We start from the raw sequence: 18309 nt of genomic DNA, 5'->3' as shown, positions 1-18309 counted from the left end.
ACGACTAGATTATTGGTCAGGACTGTGTTGACTCGAAACTCTAGAAGTGTATGACGCCTCGACGACACGAAGCTAGTACGGGGGTTAAATGATTGTTAAATATTTTGTTTCAATCTTTGGTGGAGAGCAATGTCTTGTTCCGGGGGCGTGTCGGTTACGATCCCATTGACCCGAAACCCAGTCCCACCGATGGAAGAGACTCGGGCCCGCTGAGGAACAAGTCCCGCTTCTCGACTAATCCTACCAATCTTCAAAACTAAAATAGATAAAGTACGGTCTAGAACCCCACAGGCTTCTCTGATGATTGCTTAGAGCACCGGAGTTGGGACTCCAAGTTACCTAGAGCTGCAGATGTTGCACATCATATCCCTCGAATTTCATTAGTTCATTTAGAACCCTGCCGAAGCTTGAAATTATACTAGACCAGCAAATAAAGTGGAATACATTGCTCGATCCGCGAAGCTCCCTCTCATCCTCCAATCATGGACCCGGAACGTGACCCTCCTGCTGGCGGCAAAGAAATCTCGATGCTGTGGCCATCTGAGCGCGGACCCGGCACTAATTGGAAGCGTTGCAAGCACCACAGTCCTGCAAAGTACCAGCTCGGATGCAGACATTCTCGCCGGGGATAAGATTTGAGCAGTCGCGCTGGACCTGTGGGTTCCAAACGTAGAATTCATTCAGAGTCAGAGTGTTCGGATGCGAGTTGATGATGGATATGCATGTATCCGACTCGTTTACAGAATAATGGGCCAAACCTGTCAGAATGTTCGAGTCAATACTGTCACGATGAAGGCTCCGGTGGGTTTGGACCTACAATTTCCCACAAAATTCTGACTACCAACCAACTTACTCGCCAGACTTCCAGAGCCGACAACTTGCCCAGGTACAGCCGACAGTGCGGTGGTCGCGAAGGCCAGGGCCAAAGCCACTTTGCAGATGGAGGAAGACATGTTTGTTCAGAAATCAGATTGAGGTTTTGATCTTGTCTTGAGAATGTTGATGAGAAGGCAACGAGAACTTGTGGTAGGATATATTCTGGAGCAGACTCAGCCTTGCATTTATAGTTGAGATCAAGGGTGGATACAGTAGGCTATTTTTCAGAGCTACGAAGTCGATTTGGCCGGGCTGCTCGGATCTTGTGCGTGGTGAAATTGCTGGATATCGGCACCGACAGCGCCAAAGTGAGATTCAGATCGATCAATCAAGCATGTGAAATGGCTATGCACTTGAACATTGTCAAGTATTTGGCTTGTATCGTTCTTGGTCTCAATATTGGACAGGTTTGAGCTCATGGTTACACTTCTCTATATTTGATCCAGTCAGTAGAGAAACAGCATCTCCGAGACCCTCGCCAGATTTGCATGGTATGACCTTGATCTCATCTGGGCCCTACTTTGATGTTGAGACTATACAAACCTTTCTATCATACGTGGCTGTATATGGGCGATGGTGCATGTGTGTACACTTTGTGTCCTTTGTCACCTCTTACTTGGATATAACAACCGTACCAACTTTTGTACACGTCCTCAAGACCTTGAGTGATCTCGAATGTATTAATAGACCCAAGTTTGAACTTTGAGAGGGAGGCAAAGAGCTCGTGATAACGAAGGCTGACATGTAAGTCTTCTTGCGGGAAACGCTTCTACAGGCTCCTCGCTAAAGAATGCTTGCTTGAGATTCATGTCCTTAATTTACCAAACCTCAAATTCACAATAAATGACATGAATAAGCTGAGGGCAAAAGTTGAGGACAGTACAGTCACTGGGCCTGCCATTTTGCGTGTCGGGAGAAAATATCTCCCATGAACTAGAGAATGGAGGTGACAAGGAGCGCTTAACGCCGTAATGATGGTATGTACTGAAATTATCACAAAGGCACAGTCAACCAGAAGCACAATCAGTCAAGATACCAATGCTAAGTCTTTCCGACGGTACAACATACCATGTCGAGAGGTGGAAGAATGGTTGTGCGTTCTCTAATATTCTTGCAATGGGGAACAGGGGCCATAGAGCCGCATCGCAGAAGCTGATTAAGCAAGGCACAGCAATATCGCGATCAATTTTTGCCCTTTATCATGATCCATGCCGCGGAGAAATCAGGCATGCATAGGTGAGGTTATTTCAAAAGTTTGACTCAAGATAAGACCTGATAGCTCGGTGCGGAGATACGATAATGATGAAGTCAGACCAATGGCTGGAAGCGCACCAGGCATTGCCTCGGGACCTTCAGCGGGGTAACCAGGTTCCAATCATCCACTGAAACAGGAGCAGGCTAGGAAGAAAGCCAATAATGTCCCACGTCATCTCTTAACTCTGTCATAAGTGGAGTCTGGTAGGCGTGAAGGTTGGAGGTATATACAGGTTATCGCGTGGGTGAGAACCTACCCCTCTGCGGAGAAGCATGCAACCTGCTCTTATCTCCTCCTCGTCTGTCCTGCGCCTGTTCGGCTCATTCTTCTCTTCAAAAGAAACAATTTTTTACCAAAAGAAGTCACATAGCTCTCAGACAAAGCCACGATAAAGATGGGTATCAAGGGTATTCGCACAGCTCTGAAAGTCGACCTTGATAAGCATGCCCGGGAGCAGCCTGGACTGCATGTGAGTGGACACCACCCAGAACCATGAACGCAGAGCAGAACTGACGTTGTGCAGAACCGATGGCACCCAGATAGTGCGTGAATAACTAAAATGTACTCTAGAGTCAAGCTCATGCTAAGAACATCAATAGTCCCCGCATGTGGAAAGATCGCCAACAATGAAGTCGTGAAGATCGAATGTCTAGACTGGACAGGCGGGCAGATCAAGAATAATGACTCGGCTGATGACGTCCGAGATGTCGACCTGACAGAAATTCACTATCTTTCAGGTCCATTTGAAATCGAAACCGCCGAGCCTGGCGATGTACTGCTTGTCGAGATCCAGGATGTCCAGCCATTCCAAGAGCAGCCATGGGGCTTTACTGGAATTTTTGATCGTAATAACGGTGGCGGCTTCTTGGATGAGCACTATCCCAAAGCGTGCGCCCATTCCGTCCTCTCAACCGACTTGTCGCTAACTGTTCCATTACAGCGCGAAGGCAATCTGGGACTTTGAAGGCATCTTCTGTTCATCTCGGCACATTCCGCATGTCCGCTTCGCAGGGTTGATTCATCCCGGTATTTTGGGTTGTGCTCCTTCGGCAGAGGTTCTGGCTGAATGGAATCATCGCGAGGGCGAGCTAATTGCTGCAAACACGGTCGCCGATCGCATCGTCGCGCAGCCGCCGAATGTCACAAACGCTCATGCCGGTAGCTCTGCCGACGATGTGAAGGAGAGAGTAGCGAAGGAGGGAGCCAGAACAATTCCAGTGGGCAACCAAAGCAACACATACGCACCATGCATATTCTAATGGCTTTTCAGGGTCGGCCCGAACATGGCGGCAACTGCGACATCAAAAACCTTTCGCGCGGCTCCAAGGTATATCTTCCCGTTCACGTCCCTGGTGCTAAGTTCTCTGTGGGAGACTTGCACTTCTCTCAAGGCGATGGCGAGATTTCATTCTGCGGTGCCATCGAAATGGCAGGCGTCATCACACTTAAATTCACGGTAATTAAGGGTGGAATGGCGAAACTGAACATGAAATCACCTATGTTCCATGCTGGCCCAGTTGAGCCCCAGTTTGGACCCGGGCGTTATCTGACTTTTGAGGGATTCTCAGTCGACGAGAAGGGAAAACAGCACTATTTGGATGCTACAGTGGCCTACAGACAGACATGCCTGCGAGTCATTGAGTACCTTCGACGCTACGGCTACTCGGATGAACAAATCTATCTCTTGTTGAGTTGTGCCCCTGTGCAGGGTCATATTGCTGGAATTGTTGATATTCCGAACGCGTGCACTACTCTCAGTGTACCCATGGATATTTTCGACTTTGATATTAGGCCCGAGGCTGATGTGGCCACGCTTGATATGGGTACCTGTGCCTTGACCACCGAATAGTGTCCTGCTTCCATTGCTTATGGAATAATGTCATGACCTCGAACACAAATCTTGGTTTTTGACTTATCAAATGCATTTGACCTTTCACAATTTGCTCTCGTCAGTCTCCTGTATCCGTGTCCACTCGTTTTCCTTCACATCTTGAAAGTCCATCACCCTATCGGGCCCTCCGAAGCGGTTCTGCGTAGAGTGCCAGTCGCGATCAACGGCTGTCTCGGGTCGCCAACGCACTACATGCTTCAGTTCCTTTTGTAATTTCCCTTCCAAGGCATCCGAGATAAATCCACCAATCGTCGGCATTTGCATGGCTCCATTCCCGGATCCGCCTACTGCAATCAGAAGAGATGGATGCTCCGGATGACGATCAATCAAGAACGCACGGTCGGGGGTGTCAGCGTCCCAGCAAATTCGTGCAAATGAGAATGGTCGATCAGCCAAATGTGGCATTGTGTCACGTAGAAAGTCCCTTGCTCGAGCCTCCGCTTCGAGAGGGATTTGATGTTTTGCGAACGGAATGCTTCTCTTCTCGCCGGAATAGTAAGAATCTGGGATGAAGTTACAATATCCTGGATGCTCATCACATATCTTGAGCTCATGGTTCTTCTCGTCTGGCTCCATGAAGAAACCCTTCGCAATGTTGAACAATACTGGAAGGTTCCGGTAGCGCTTGGCTTCTTCCGGGGTCATGCGAATGTGGCTCAAGGTCCATGCAGTGGGACGTAGTTGTTTCTTGAAGTCCAGTAGACGGTCGCTACCCGCGCCGGCAGCCAAGATGACATGGTCTGCACGATGAACTGTGCCATCCGCGGTGTTTGCTCCGATCACATCGCCGTCTTGGTAGACCAGTTTCACGACATTACCTGTGGAGTCACCGACTACAAAACTCACGCCCAATCGCTTTGCTTCGCTGTATGCAGATACCATGGCTTTTTGAGCGTGAATCCATCCCGCACCTTCCTTGCTGAACCACCCTTTCCAGCCAGGGAAATCGCCAGTCAACACACCTGGTGGCATGGTATTGCGGAAGTCTTGAGCTGTTTCCAGAGCGATGAAATCGCCTTCGGAGGAGTCTATCTCATCTTCTTTGATGTGTTGGATGAGGGCGGGTGTACTCCCCGACACAATGAATCCTGTTTCGTGGAAGAAAGGCATAAAGACGGGGTCATTCTTCCATCCGTTCAACGCCGCTCGAGTGCATGTAGCAAATGCTATGCTTCGGGCATCTGCATGTAAATCTAGTGCTCATCAGCTCATCATTCCTATCTAATTCTAAAAACCTGCCTCTCCTACCTTTGAGCTCTTTGTGTTCCATGATCTTATTAATATCGTTCCCAGCAGCAATGGGTGAAGGAACACCGTAGGGATCCAAAACTTTGACATTTTGGTATCCTCGCCGGGCCAGATGAAGAGCTGTTGAACATCCCCAAGTTCCAGCTCCAATGATCAGAATTGAAGAAGTCTGACTGAGAGGCGGCGGTGACATCTTGAAGGTGAACCGTCGAGTGCGGGAAGAACGCGAGATGTCAGAGGAAAAGTGCAACCCCGATATCACAGAACAGCTTCCGGCGGCTGGAACACTTACAAGTTTTCTCTTTATGCACTAGCTTGGTCGACTTCGTACCATTCCGAATGGGTACAAGGCTTATCGAACTGTGAATTATCGCGTGGACCTTCCCGCCCCTTTAACCGGGGTAAGCTTCTCCGCTCGGCCGTTATTAGCGATACGTCTGCCATTCGGAAACTATGAGACGCCAATCGTCAAGAATCGCAATGGCGTCGCTTGCTATGTCGCTTAGAGCTTCCATATCACTTAACCCCGCATTGATATTCCTATCTTACCAATTAGGATGACGATCACGACTCATCGGCTCATTCCGACCAATGGGGCCATCATTGAAGAGTCGTATTCCTGTCGTAGGTTCGGGAGTCACATAGTTCTCCGCTATAGGCTCCGATATCAGAGTCTCGGATCGAGTCGACATAAAAGGTACTGCGATCCCCCGAAGTAGGCGACCACCGTTTCGGTCCATGATAAAAATGGCACACGACGATGATATCCTTACTGATGTCCCGGGCACGATCTACTTGGTAGATGGTAAATGTCAACAACGTTACTCGTAATACAATCTTACTGATATCAGCATAGCTACTCACTCCCTCCAAAATGCTGCCCATGCCGGAGCCCAGGACATTCTCCTCCTTCCACAGCCTACCAACTCTCCAGCAGATCCACTGGCAAGCCTTCTGACCAATGTTTCCACGCAATCATCATATTCTAACATGCGGTAGAACTGGGCACGCACGAAGAAGTTGTGGTCTCTCTTCTTGATATCATTCTACGCCTGCGTGTTCTCCTTCGGTGAGAATAACTGGGGCGCAAGCTGGACTTTGATATCCGTCAGTACTGGTGTCAGCCTAACCAATATGAATGGCGGTAGCGCTCTGAATTACCTGTTACTGGGGTTCTTTAACATCATATGGATTCCCACGGCAATGAAATTGGGCCGTAAAATTGTCTATATCCTCAGTCTGGTCTGTCTCCTTGGGGGCAGTGTCTGGGGAGGCTTCTACACTGGCACGGGCCAGTACTATGTCATGTTGGCGATTCAAGGTATTGGAACAGCGGCATATCAGGCTTTAATTCAGCTTACGGTAAGTCTCTTGTTTATTTCTACGCCCGTTAAGCCTGTGTTCTAACTATCAACAGATTTTTGACATGTTTTTCACGCATGAGCGTGGTCGCATGGTCGCAATCTACATTTTCTTCCAACAGCTGGGGTCTATTCTAGGCCTGATCCTAGGTGGCTATATCTCCGATGGAATTGGCTGGCGTTGGAGCTCCCCTATCGTAGCGATTGCGTGTGTAAGTGGTCAACTCTGATACACTCATGGACCAGCTGACCCTTGAAGGGTGTCTTGATTTTTTTTTTCGTCTTCACATTCGACGATACAATGTTCCCCCGATATCGGTTCAACGCTCGACTTGATCCATCTCATCCTAGCGCAAAAGCCGACAATCAAGACGAGCCTGAAAAAGATGACCAGTTGGGGCCTCCAATGTCAGAAGTGACGAGTAATGGTCTTGGTGAAGATATCACCCCACGGACGTACCGGCAAAAGATCGGATTGATTCACTACTATCCCGACGATGAGACTACGTGGTTCCAGTACTTCCGTCGTCCATTTTATCTCTTTGCGTTCCCAAATATCGTGCTCGCCGGCATTCAGTTTGCCTTTGGCTGCACTGCAGGAATAGTCTCGTTCAACACAATCTCGGAGATCATGACCGATGCCCCGTACAACTGGAGCGCAGGATCAACAGGATTGCTGTTTCTTGCTGCTCTTACTTGGCAATTTTATCGGGTAAGTCTTCAAATGCCGCCTTCCTGAGAAAGAGAAGCTTTCCATTCACTTTGCTAATTTCATCAGAATGGGAGTCGGGTCTTTATCCGATTGGGTTGTGCTCACACTGGCACGTCGGAATAAAGGGTACAAGGAGCCGGAAATGAGACTTTGGACATACATCTTTCCATTGATGTTTGGCGCTGTTGGATACTTCCTTTATGGATGGGCTGCCACAAACGGCGACCACTGGATGGCCATCGCAGTCGCGCTGTGCTGTCTGATTGCCCAACAGGTATCTATCACAAGTTTGGCAACGGCCTATGCGATGGAATGTTTTGATGGGGTAAGAATATACAGCCCACTGCGTTCTTACAGCTTCTCTTTCGGATCAAAGTGCTCATCTGTATCCAGCTATCGGGTGAACTTGTTGTCGTCCTCGCCATTTGCTCCTCTCTCATCAACTTCGCCATCTCGTACTCGGTACAGCCATTGATCGATGCGACATCTTACGGCTGGGCATTCACCTTCTTTGGGATTCTGGTGGTTTTATCTGTCTGTATGGGTGGTCCGATGATAATTTGGGGCAAAAGATGGCGACGAAACTGCAAACCTCGATATGAGCAATTTTTGGCTGAGACAAGGCGGGAAAATGCGTCCATACATTAACGTATTAGATTGGAAGCGGCTGATAGGTCAGTGTAAGGCAAATTCGTGCTTACATGCGTTCTTATGGCTATTTTCCAATCAGTTTCATACATCATTCAATCTTATCCGTCCAGGCTATCATGGGCAGGACTGAGATATTTTCATGCTCAAACAACGAGAAAACAAACAATGCAAAGGCGACTTAATTTATCGCAAAAGCTCCTCCAGGTGGTATTATGTCCGATTCAGACGGAATAGGTGAAGGAAACTGTCCTTCGCCTTTGGAGTTGGGTCGATCGGTCCTTCTTCTTCCAAGCGCAAAAAATCTTGAGATCGAGCACAGCAACCACCTGTTCAGGTCTGCATGCCATCTTTGTTCGTATAGCTGGGCCGTCTTGGCCCCATAGTCCGACAGTATGGCAGATGTGAATATTTCCTACTACCAGACCTACTACCAGAATAACGAATATCAAAGCCTCCCGGTAGGCTTCGCAAAATTGCGAGGAAACTGTGCACATGCTTAGGATGATGTAAGCTTCACAGGTCAAGGACGTCGACAATGACACGCAAGATAGTAGTAGGCAAATAATCTCAATCTCTCTCAAGAGACGGCCAAAGAAACAAGGGCAATGGGTTATGAGAGTACTTACTGATGTAAACATGATCGCGGTCCATGTCTCCCTTTTAACCAAATTCGTGCGGTACACACCACCATGAACCGTAACATGCAGTCATAGAGTTTGAATAATGGTAAATACTTGTGAAGCATCAAATTCGTCTACAGAAACACGTAGATAATCGATGCCGCAAGCATCACAATTATATATCGAGTCAGCACTATGACCTCGTGTTCCTCAAGTAGATCAAGAATCGTGGAGAAAATGAGAGTGACCGACGCAATTTTTGAAGATATATCGGTGGAAAATTAGCGTCCATAGGGTACGTGTCAAGTAAAAGGGTGAAAGGTGTGGAAGGTGAGAAACATCAGCTGTAGAAGGTAGAGGAGAATAGAGTTATTCAAAGTGGCTTGTAGATGAGCATGAGACAGTAGAGACATGCTAGTGAGAGATTGCCAAAAGACAAGAAGAGCAGAGTCAAGATATAGACCTTTGGTTATCCGCTAGTGTTCTCAAGATATGCAACTAAAGATAGGCACACATGTCTCAATCAGGTACCAGTATAGCTAAGCATATATGCTAAGTGAATCGTAACACGCTCGAGCACCACAACCTTCATGACTACACTTCGTCCACCAGTCAACATCAACATCGGTCTGATCACGAACGATCAGCTGAATTTTCCCTTGACAATCCATCTTTATAGACTCGAGCATCCGATCAGCTGAAGGCGGCAATGATCCATTAGACATTCTCTTGCGATCTTTCGTCATTCCTCCCTGTTTTGTCTTATGATAAGCACGTATATATGGACGAATTTCCAGCGCCTTCCAGATTGGGAAGTGTTTCTGATGAACTTTGAGCATGCCAGCAACATTTGTCTGCAGAATACGCCATGATCCGGCCTTGATCTTTGCAAGACACAAATACTCCAAACATGGCGGTAAAACATCCAAAAGGCTCAAGTTGGGCCCTTGTGGATTATCAAAGTCCAGTAAATCAAGGAACGGGAGCTGGATTTTCCGCAATGAGGTGAAGTCTCGTAGTGACCCAAGCCATTTCTCTTGTCTTGCAAATCCCTCGTATAGATCATCGGATATCAACTCCGGCTGATTTCTGGAGATGCGACTTATGCTTCCGTGATCATTCATTTCCAGAACCCGGAGACTGTGTTTCTGGGTCACAAGAGCCTCGTATATGGGTTGCGCATGGTAAGGTCCAAACCACCAGTCCAGTGATGATTCGTCTCGACGGGACTGTTGATATTCGAAGACTTCTAGATTCGTGCAACATTTGATGAATGACGCAAATCCCTTCACATTGTAGCAGCCTCGTTGAAAGTGTAGTTCCTTGACCTGAGAGCTTTTGGGAAGTAATATGATACGGAGTGGTTTATGCCCAGTGTTGGTTTCATCGTATAAATTCCGCGCGCGAAATACCCGCAATTTCGGTAGATGGAAAAGTGGGAAGAAAAATTTTGGTGAGATGTGAGACTCATTCGCGCTCAATGGTGTTACTGTACATTCTCGCAAGAACTGCAGCGGTGGATCTGATATCCCATCTGGATATTCCTTTTCTGTTGCAATTCGAGAAACGGCCGTGAGGAAATGATTTCCACATATCGCGGAATAGATATTAAGACTTTTGATGTTCGCGAGGTAGGGAATTAGCATAGCAAGCCATGCGTCACTACTCCCCTGTCTGAGTTGTTTCTCGAGCTCAGTGGTCATGGTCGCGTCATAGATATCCCTAGCGAGCCATTCCACGGTTTTTTGAAACTGTCTTGGAAGGAACTCCTGGGCTTTCACTGGGCTGTTGCATATCTTTTCAAATGATAAGAATTGAATCAGGCTACCGAAATATGGGTTTTGGTAGACTTGACGCGTGAAATCGTGTAATTCACGATCGCTTTTCAATGAAACCTTTGTCAGGACTACTAAGAGGAGACGATGTCTAAGTTCTCTGTTCACTAGGCACAGGCTCAGCCTGTCCTCGAGACTTAAGTCCCTGGCGATGAGACAAAGGATCTCATTTGCCAGGTCAGCTAATGTTAACCTATTTAAGCCGAGCTATTAGAGGATTCTCTATGAGAACTTGAGAGAGAGAAAGAGAGAGGAGAGCTTGGGCTTACATTGAGCGGGAAGATGCCAAACTCTTTATGTTCTTGACTTGGGAAGCATCATCCACGCCATCGAGGGTTGGAAAGAGATATATCTGAAATTTTCTCTATGTAGAAGGGCGATTTAGGACAAGAAATAAGACCAGTTGGTGGTGAAATGAGCGGCCACGTTATGATCCCGACAGCCATGTGTTGTAGACCCCAACGGGTCTTATTTGAATTTCTTCTTGGAAGGATGATATGAGGTCCAGGTACTACTCGAACAGGAAGGACCCCAAGCAGTCAGAATGAGAGGCACCAATAGAACAAGAAGAGACAGGGGCGATGTTTGCCAGAAATCCACTCGTAACTCACAGTAGGGCGACGCCCGTTTCTCTCCTCACGCCGACGGAGCGCTCACCGATACTTTGTTCTCCCTTACTTATTGCCGCTAAACAGTGAATTTCTGATCTGACATGCAATCACTGACTCGCGATCGCGAATTAGCCAATGCTGTTCCGTGAAGCGGATGAGTACATTGCGCTTTGCGCTTCAGAGTCTAGACTAAGCTAGTGGCAACATCAGGCTGCAGGCACATGCAACTACGGAACCGCCTATCACCACTGGGACCAACAGTTCTTGTCATTCCTCCAATCGGGTAGTGATGATCGCGATCGAGAACCATAATAAGATAAGTCGTGGTTGGCCGGTGGGAGGCTTGACCGGCTCAGTCCGTCGGCTTCATGATTGAGACTCGCAGCACTAAGCACTATAGTACTGGGAAACATTTCTTTAATCCATTTTCAGTTTCAATGACAGGAGAAGCATAGAAAGGGCCATTTGAGTTGTTCTTGATCGTCTCCCGACGTACGATTACTCACGCGTGATAGTTTAATGGCGGAGAGACGAAATAGCATCTGTCGACGCTACAGGCGCTCCAATGACTCGAGGGTACACAGGCGCCTACCTGGATTGAAACTTCGCAAACTACGAGAGTCGGTCTTACAATCAGAAAGTGAAGATGGATTTTACGAGTATTAAGCGAAGAGCAAGTGACAGGGCATAGAGCTTTAGTAATTCTTTCTTGAGCGTTCCTAACAAGGATGTGTTTATCATACACCATGCATCGTGTAGCAGAAGTAGGTCGAAAAATCGTGAATCGTATTGCAGTGAACAGGTATTAACACAAAAGGCTTCACGAGAAGAACTTCTGAGCAGCAGCTCGGTCCTTGGCCTCGCGAGCCTTGACGGTGGCTTTGACCTTGGCGATCTCATTGGTGATACCGGCATCGCTGGGAGCCAGCTTCTGAGCCTCGAGAAGATCCTTAAGCGCGGAATCCTCCTCCTTGAGACCCTCCTGGGCCTGCGCGCGACGGAAATAGGCCTTGGCCTTATCGGCATCCTTGGCCTTGGCGGCATCGGCGACTTGGATCGCGTAGCCGGCCCAGGTCTTGGCATCGCGGAACTGCTTGAGCTTGTTGGCCAAGAGCGAAGAATTCGAGTGCAGCGTAAACCGGAGAGACTTCATCTGCTCAGCCAGCTCCTTGGGGTCGTTCTCGCCGGGCTCGGGGAACTCATTCAGATAGCGGAGACCCTTCTGGTACTTCTCCAGACCGAGGTTGAAGTCGCCGCTCTTGAAAGCAGCATTTCCGAATCCCTTGAGATCGGAAGCAATCTTAAAGGCGAGGGGAGCGCTCAGCTCCTCACCCTGGTGGTCCTCCGGGAAATCCTCATAGGGGTCTCCGGTCGCATCCTGCACGCGCTTGTTGGCGTTCTCGTAGTCGCTGCCGGTCAGCTCACCACAGTCAACCACAGTCACATCGACCTCGGGCTTGTCAGAGTTGGTCTTCATGTTCTCGATCTTGCGGATGATGCTCTTCCCGTTGATGACTTCACCGAAGACGACGTGCTTGCCATCCAGGTGGGGAGTGGGAACAGTGGTCACGAAGAACTGACTGCCGTTGGTGCCAGGACCAGAGTTGGCCATGGAGAGCAGGAAGGGTCGGTCATGCTTGAGGTCGAAGTTCTCGTCGGCGAACTTCTCGCCGTAGATCGACTCGCCGCCGGTACCGTTGAATGCCGTGAAATCACCACCCTGGATCATGAACTGCTTGATCACACGGTGGAAAATTGAGCCTGATCCGAGCTGCTTAGCACATGTCTTGGCTGGATCTAGAGAGGATCGACGTACCCTTGTAGGACAATGGCTTGCCCTGGATTCCAGTGCCCTTCTCGCCGGTACACAGAGCTCGGAAGTTATCTGCGGTCTTGGGAACGACTGTTGTTCGGTTAGGTGCGGATCAAATGAGCGAAGTGTGGCATGTCGTACCATCGTTGAACTGCGCCACGTTAGTTTCCGAGCACCCAAATTCATGCGCATTCGCTGAACACGAAGAATACTGACCAGTTCGAAAGCGACACGGCCAGCCTTGCTGTCACCGATCTGAATGTCAAAGAAGACGCGGGAGCGCTCTGTGAGGGGGGAGGTCAGCAAGCCGTCAATTTCTTTGCAAGGCAGATCGGACCCCGCACTGAAGCGGTGCGAAGCACATACTGGTTTCAGCCATGACGAAGTATTGAGAGATAGCAGAGGAGACAAGTGGAGAATCAGAGATTGAGGAAAGAGAGGGAAGGCTTTTATAGAGTAAAGAGCAAGGAGCAGAGAGTCATGAGTACGGAGGGGAAAGAACAAATGCTGTGGGGGTGAATTCTAACTGCGGTTCTTCAAGAAGCTTCCACGCCGCCCCAAAAAAAGAGACGCCTTCTATGCAATGGGTATATATATACAAATGCTCTATCTAGGCCAGCAATTCTGGCGGAATCGTAAACTCGATCGTTTGATTTCCCTCTTTTCCTTCCTTGTCTTTGTCCTTTCCATTGCCTGTGTTGGGCTTGGGCTCTTTGGGTTCCTTCTTCGGAAGTTTGGTATTAATCTCAATTGTGACCTATGAAACGAACAAGTCAGTACGGAACCCACTGCGGCGCAAGAAAAGGAGCCAGGAAGGCAAAATGTACCGCCGCATCTTCACTGCGGTAGTCGACACCCACCGGCCCGTCGTTCTTCAATTCGACCTCCATCATTGCTTGGAAGACACCATTTTTGACCTTGTCCGGGACATATGAACTGCTCATTTTCTTGTAGAAATAATCGTAGAGGTTGCGCGCAGTATCGGGATCGGCCGCATCGTGAAAGTCGGGCTTGTTTCCTTTCATCTTGCCGTAGAGGGTAAATTGCGAGACTATTCGGCGATCAGCAAGCGTATAAGCATCGCCATTGGCAAGGATACAAACTGCAAAGAATCTCTCCCTCAATGTCTTGGACATTCTTCTTCCACTGCATATTGTCACCAGTCAATACTGAGGCTGGGTCCACGCCGCGATACTCTCACCTGGGCCCCCTGCTCATCAGGCCAAAACTTGGCCTTGAGCACCTTATTCACCACCTGGTCCGCTTCCTTCTGAGTATCTTCTTTGCCGACACCTGCGAAGACTAGCAGACCCTTGCCGATTGTGGAGATCAGTTCCGAGTCGACACTGACCGAGGCCGACTTGACTCGTTGAATGACGACTATTGAATGATAAGCTGGACGTATCGCGACTGATTTGGAGAGAAGCCGAACCTTTCATCGTGTTGGCGAGGAATATCTGCAGAGTGTTAGCCATTGTTGCACACCCCGCATGTGCTTTGTCGCGTGCTTCACATCTTGAGTTGGAAGAGTCACTAAAACCATCACAGAGGACTTGGCGTCATTGGCGGATCCTTCAAAGTGATCCCTGGGATTTTCGATGAAAGATTAAGCGCAGACAAGGTCAAAAAGCGCGTGTTCCCACGAGACGCACTCTCCGCGATTCTGCGCCTCCCCGGCTTTGAACTTGCCTGATACCGCCTTCCTGATACGGCAACCACGAAGCTTTCCATTCGCAGCAGAGACGAACCATTCCACTGTTAACCACCTGTCCTCTTGATCTTTCAACGGGGCGACACCACTCTTCTCTACCCAACTCACCCTTCCCGATTGACTGTGCAGCATCGACCTTACTGGCCGAGCGTGCACCGCGAATCCGCCCCCACCGACTCGAAGTCACGCCAGTGGACGGCACAGTCCACACCCAATCCAGACCACCATGACGTCTCGAAAAACACAACAAGAGATCGAGAAGACTTTCAAGAAGGTCACCGAAGGGATCCAGGTCTTTGAAAGCATCTACAGCAAGGTCAAGCAAGCTACGAATCCGACCCAACGCGATAAGCTCGAAGAGAACCTCAAGCGCGAAATCAAGAAGCTTCAAAGATCCCGTGACCAAATCAAATCATGGGCGTCTGGCAATGAAGTAAAGGACAAGGGCCCGCTGCTTGAGCAGCGAAAAGCAATTGAGACAGTGCGCTCCCATTGACTGCAACGGGAACCAACGGAGGGCTAATGAGATTACAGTGTATGGAACAATTCAAGGCTGTGGAGAAGGAGATGAAAACGAAAGCCTACTCCAAGGAAGGTCTATCCGCCGCGTCGAGACTCGATCCGAAGGAAAAGGAAAAGTGGAAGCCAGCGACTTCTTGTCAAATATGGTGGACGAATTGCAACTACGCATCGAGGCCATGGAAGCTGAGGAGGAAGTATTACAGGCACAATTGAAGAAGGGCAAGAAGGATATGAAGAAGGCGGAACGCATGGCCGATATTTCGCACTTGACGGAGCGCCATAAGTGGCATGTCAACAAGCTCGAGTTTCTCAATCGATCATTGCAAAACGGCAATTTGGAGGTTGGCGCTGTACAAGATTTGAAGGAGAGCATCAAGTACTACGTCGATGAAGGACATAATGTGGACTACTCCGGAGAGGATGAGACGCTCTATGATGACTTGAATATTGGTGAAGACGTCGAGGCCCAGTTCGGTATCGGCGCAGACAATGATCAAGGGTCTTCGCAGGACGCTCAGTCTGTTCAAGATGATGAGCCAGAACCCAAGCCCAAGCCGAAAACGGATCCGACAACGACACGACGCCCGTCAACGCAAATGAAATCCCCGCTCCCTGTTCTTGCTACTCTTCATCCATCCGTCTCTGCTAGTGCGACGCCGAGCATGAAGCCTGCGCCGCTTCCCACACGACTCCCCGGCGAAACACTCAAGTATGCCTCGGCCGCGGCCGCTGCGGCCGCAAGCGACAAGAGTGGAGTTGGTATCTTACCTCTGCCCCCGCCTCCTGGTACTAGTCCGGCCTTGTCGGCCGCTCTTCCTGACTCCAGGGCTTCCTCGACCGCTTCGCCTATTGTGTCTTCCGTGAATCCTGTTGCCAAGAGCGCCACGGCTGCGGCTGCGGCTGCATCATCTGATGAGGTTGTTTTGGGGCGATCGAAGACCCCGGCCGGTCTGGTTTCCGGGACAGCGTCTCCCGCGCCCTCCAAGGCAGATGTCGCCAAAGAGAGCCCGACGACAAATGGCAAGGCACCAAGAGATGGCGACAGTGAAGAGGCGATTTTCCATCTGCCTCCGGGTTTGCAAGATTTGATCCAATCATTCGATGTGACGAAAGAACGGGCTGGGACGAATCCCTCACCAGCCACTCAGCGTCTTCTTGCCAGCTCGCTCACGACATGTCCGGAGCCTGGGGATGCTGAGAAGCCCCGTCATTACAAGCCCCAGAACCCTTTCAACACACCCCTTTACTACCCCCAAGAGCCCTTATCTATCTTCGACGACCCCCGGCTGTACGATACCGGCCGAATTGACACTGACACGCTGTTTTACCTGTTCTATTACCGTCAAGGGTCATATCAGCAATATCTGGCCGCGAAGGCTCTGAAGAACCAAAGTTGGCGCTTCCACAAGCAGTACCAAACATGGTTCCAGCGACATGAGGAGCCGAAGAACATTACGGAGGAGTTTGAACAAGGCACCTACCGGTTCTTCGACTACGAAAGCACATGGTTAGTCGAGAATATCTACCATGCCGCCCATTGACCACGCGCTAACGATTGCCCCAGGATGAACCGGCGCAAGGCTGATTTCAAGTTTGTGTACAAATACCTCGAGGACGAGTTATAATGCGTTCATTCCAACCTGAGGCTCCAGGGCGTTTGTCGTCTTTTCGATTCCCGCGCTTTGACAGCATGGGTGGATTAGTGGATTTGTGTCATGGGGGACCTCGGGGAGTTTAGTTTCTGGTTTCTATTCTTGCAGGTACCCGGATCGGGCAACGAGTACAATGAAATGGGTCTCAGGGACACGGGAGTTTTGTGCTATTTTACTTAATTCCTGTGCAATGAACCATCCTCAAGACATCCTTGGAGACACCACCAGAAAACCCCCCTAGAGAAGGATATAATTGTGAGTAATGTGTAGCTCATGGGGGTGTACTATGAAGGTAGCATGGGCGTACCGGGCGGACTTCCTCCTTTGCCCTGCTCTCTACGTGTCTCATTGGGGGTGCCTTCTCTCAAGTCCTTGGAACTGGACAATAACATAAGTACCGGTACCTCGCCAGTGCTTGCATCACGAGTCAAGCTAGCAACCGAGAACTCTCTTGACCGGGCCCACCTGCACCTTGGATCGATTCGTCTGGAACAAGCCCCGGGGCAGTGACGAAGCCTCACTGTAGGAACCGGCTGCATGATGCATCAACAGTCGCACTAGCAACTCAGCCAGCTTGGCGCTGCCCAGTGCGGGATTTATCTTTCTAGAAGGGTGAACAAGGGGCTGTGCGTACTAAGCGGTTCGCGGTTAGCGTCGTTCCCGGGGTGCAGGCGGCTCACCTATTATATCATCACGTCGATCAAAGGACGACCAGCGTTGACCCCAGATACGGGAACTGCTAGGGTGTGCGCTTGGCGATCCAGTTATCGTCGTTTCGCAAGGCTAGCGATCGTGGGTCGATGACGCTTCGGCACGTTGTTACCGATTCGAACTCGCGTCAAGACAATCTGAGACGACCACTTTACCGTCCCACCGCTAGGAAACCTAGATAATTGGGTATTTTCAGGGGGGGGGAATGGTGGAGATTATTTTTGCTGTGTTCTTTTTTTTTTCACAGATCGTTGTGCCCATGTACGAAGATACACAGAACCACGCCACGCAGCAACTTGAAACGGGGGGCCGCAAAGCCCAAAAAAAGGGAAGGGGGCTAGAAGATGTTGCCCCCCGTCAGCGCTGTCCTCGGGGACGCTAGAAGTTTTCTGGAAGCCGCACTAGGGCCGAAAATAGCCAGGATCGCTCGGGTTGGTCGAGATGTGTGATTTGAGGGGTTCGATGCGAGGTTCGAGCGTACCCGTCTGACCGCAACATTCGATCGTGCAGCCTCGTCGACTTCTGGATTGGCTCCCTTGGCCTGTTCTCGTCTATCACTGGTTCTCACTGGCTGACACCGCTCCCCGCTAGCTGCATCTCGAATGGATCATCGCGGACCGGGGACTCACGACGTCACCAATCATCAATTTCCGAGTATCTCGGAGGCTTAGAGCCTGACGCTAGAAGGATAATGGAACGTTCATGGAATGGTACTAGAGCCAGCACACTTGCACGCTACTGCATGGTCGAGGATCCGCGAATATTCGCAGAAATTCCCGCAAGCGATCCCCTAATGATGTAGCGCCGGCGGGGGCTGTGTGATGGGCTCTTTTCCGACCA

The 18309-nt window shown here is 49.7% G+C and overlaps 7 protein-coding genes across 7 annotated transcripts; 3 read left to right on the top strand and 4 right to left on the bottom strand.

Moving 5' to 3' along the window:
* Positions 1-558: 558 nt before the first annotated feature.
* N7477_006785 (carbohydrate-binding module family 50 protein) lies at positions 559-953 on the bottom strand (the record flags this gene model as incomplete). The annotated part of the gene is made up of 2 exons (XM_056968448.1): positions 559-758; positions 854-953. 2 exons carry the CDS (start codon positions 951-953, stop codon positions 559-561), a joined length of 300 nt encoding a protein of 99 aa, XP_056821244.1.
* A 1572-nt stretch (positions 954-2525) lies between these two features.
* Positions 2526-3980, top strand: N7477_006784 (acetamidase/formamidase family protein; the record flags this gene model as incomplete). The annotated part of the gene is made up of 5 exons (XM_056968447.1): positions 2526-2600; positions 2655-2673; positions 2731-3019; positions 3072-3348; positions 3402-3980. 5 exons carry the CDS (start codon positions 2526-2528, stop codon positions 3978-3980), a joined length of 1239 nt encoding a protein of 412 aa, XP_056821243.1.
* Positions 3981-4064: 84 nt separating this feature from the next.
* On the bottom strand, positions 4065-5463 carry N7477_006783 (NAD(P)/FAD-dependent oxidoreductase; the record flags this gene model as incomplete). The annotated part of the gene is made up of 2 exons (XM_056968446.1): positions 4065-5215; positions 5271-5463. The coding sequence occupies 2 exons, from the start codon at positions 5461-5463 to the stop codon at positions 4065-4067; spliced, it is 1344 nt and encodes a 447-aa protein (XP_056821242.1).
* A 554-nt stretch (positions 5464-6017) lies between these two features.
* On the top strand, positions 6018-7991 carry N7477_006782 (putative MFS transporter; the record flags this gene model as incomplete). Its single annotated transcript, XM_056968445.1, has 6 exons — positions 6018-6068; positions 6270-6632; positions 6688-6843; positions 6891-7343; positions 7372-7668; positions 7737-7991. 6 exons carry the CDS (start codon positions 6018-6020, stop codon positions 7989-7991), a joined length of 1575 nt encoding a protein of 524 aa, XP_056821241.1.
* A 3889-nt stretch (positions 7992-11880) lies between these two features.
* N7477_006781 (peptidylprolyl isomerase) lies at positions 11881-13252 on the bottom strand (the record flags this gene model as incomplete). The annotated part of the gene is made up of 5 exons (XM_056968444.1): positions 11881-12821; positions 12877-12963; positions 13015-13024; positions 13090-13157; positions 13240-13252. 5 exons carry the CDS (start codon positions 13250-13252, stop codon positions 11881-11883), a joined length of 1119 nt encoding a protein of 372 aa, XP_056821240.1.
* Positions 13253-13483: 231 nt separating this feature from the next.
* On the bottom strand, positions 13484-14348 carry N7477_006780 (D-aminoacyl-tRNA deacylase; the record flags this gene model as incomplete). Its single annotated transcript, XM_056968443.1, has 5 exons — positions 13484-13630; positions 13701-13924; positions 13977-14019; positions 14075-14253; positions 14306-14348. 5 exons carry the CDS (start codon positions 14346-14348, stop codon positions 13484-13486), a joined length of 636 nt encoding a protein of 211 aa, XP_056821239.1.
* A 462-nt stretch (positions 14349-14810) lies between these two features.
* N7477_006779 (CNOT2/3/5 family protein) lies at positions 14811-16731 on the top strand (the record flags this gene model as incomplete). The annotated part of the gene is made up of 3 exons (XM_056968442.1): positions 14811-15065; positions 15112-16613; positions 16671-16731. The coding sequence occupies 3 exons, from the start codon at positions 14811-14813 to the stop codon at positions 16729-16731; spliced, it is 1818 nt and encodes a 605-aa protein (XP_056821238.1).
* Positions 16732-18309: the final 1578 nt, after the last annotated feature.

This window comes from Penicillium maclennaniae, assembly GCF_028827695.1.
Source record: "Penicillium maclennaniae strain IBT 15551 chromosome Unknown utg000006l:1.0-2513246.0:1.0-2515036.0, whole genome shotgun sequence".
NCBI lineage: Eukaryota > Fungi > Ascomycota > Eurotiomycetes > Eurotiales > Aspergillaceae > Penicillium > Penicillium maclennaniae.
This window is presented reverse-complemented; position numbering and strand designations above follow the sequence as displayed.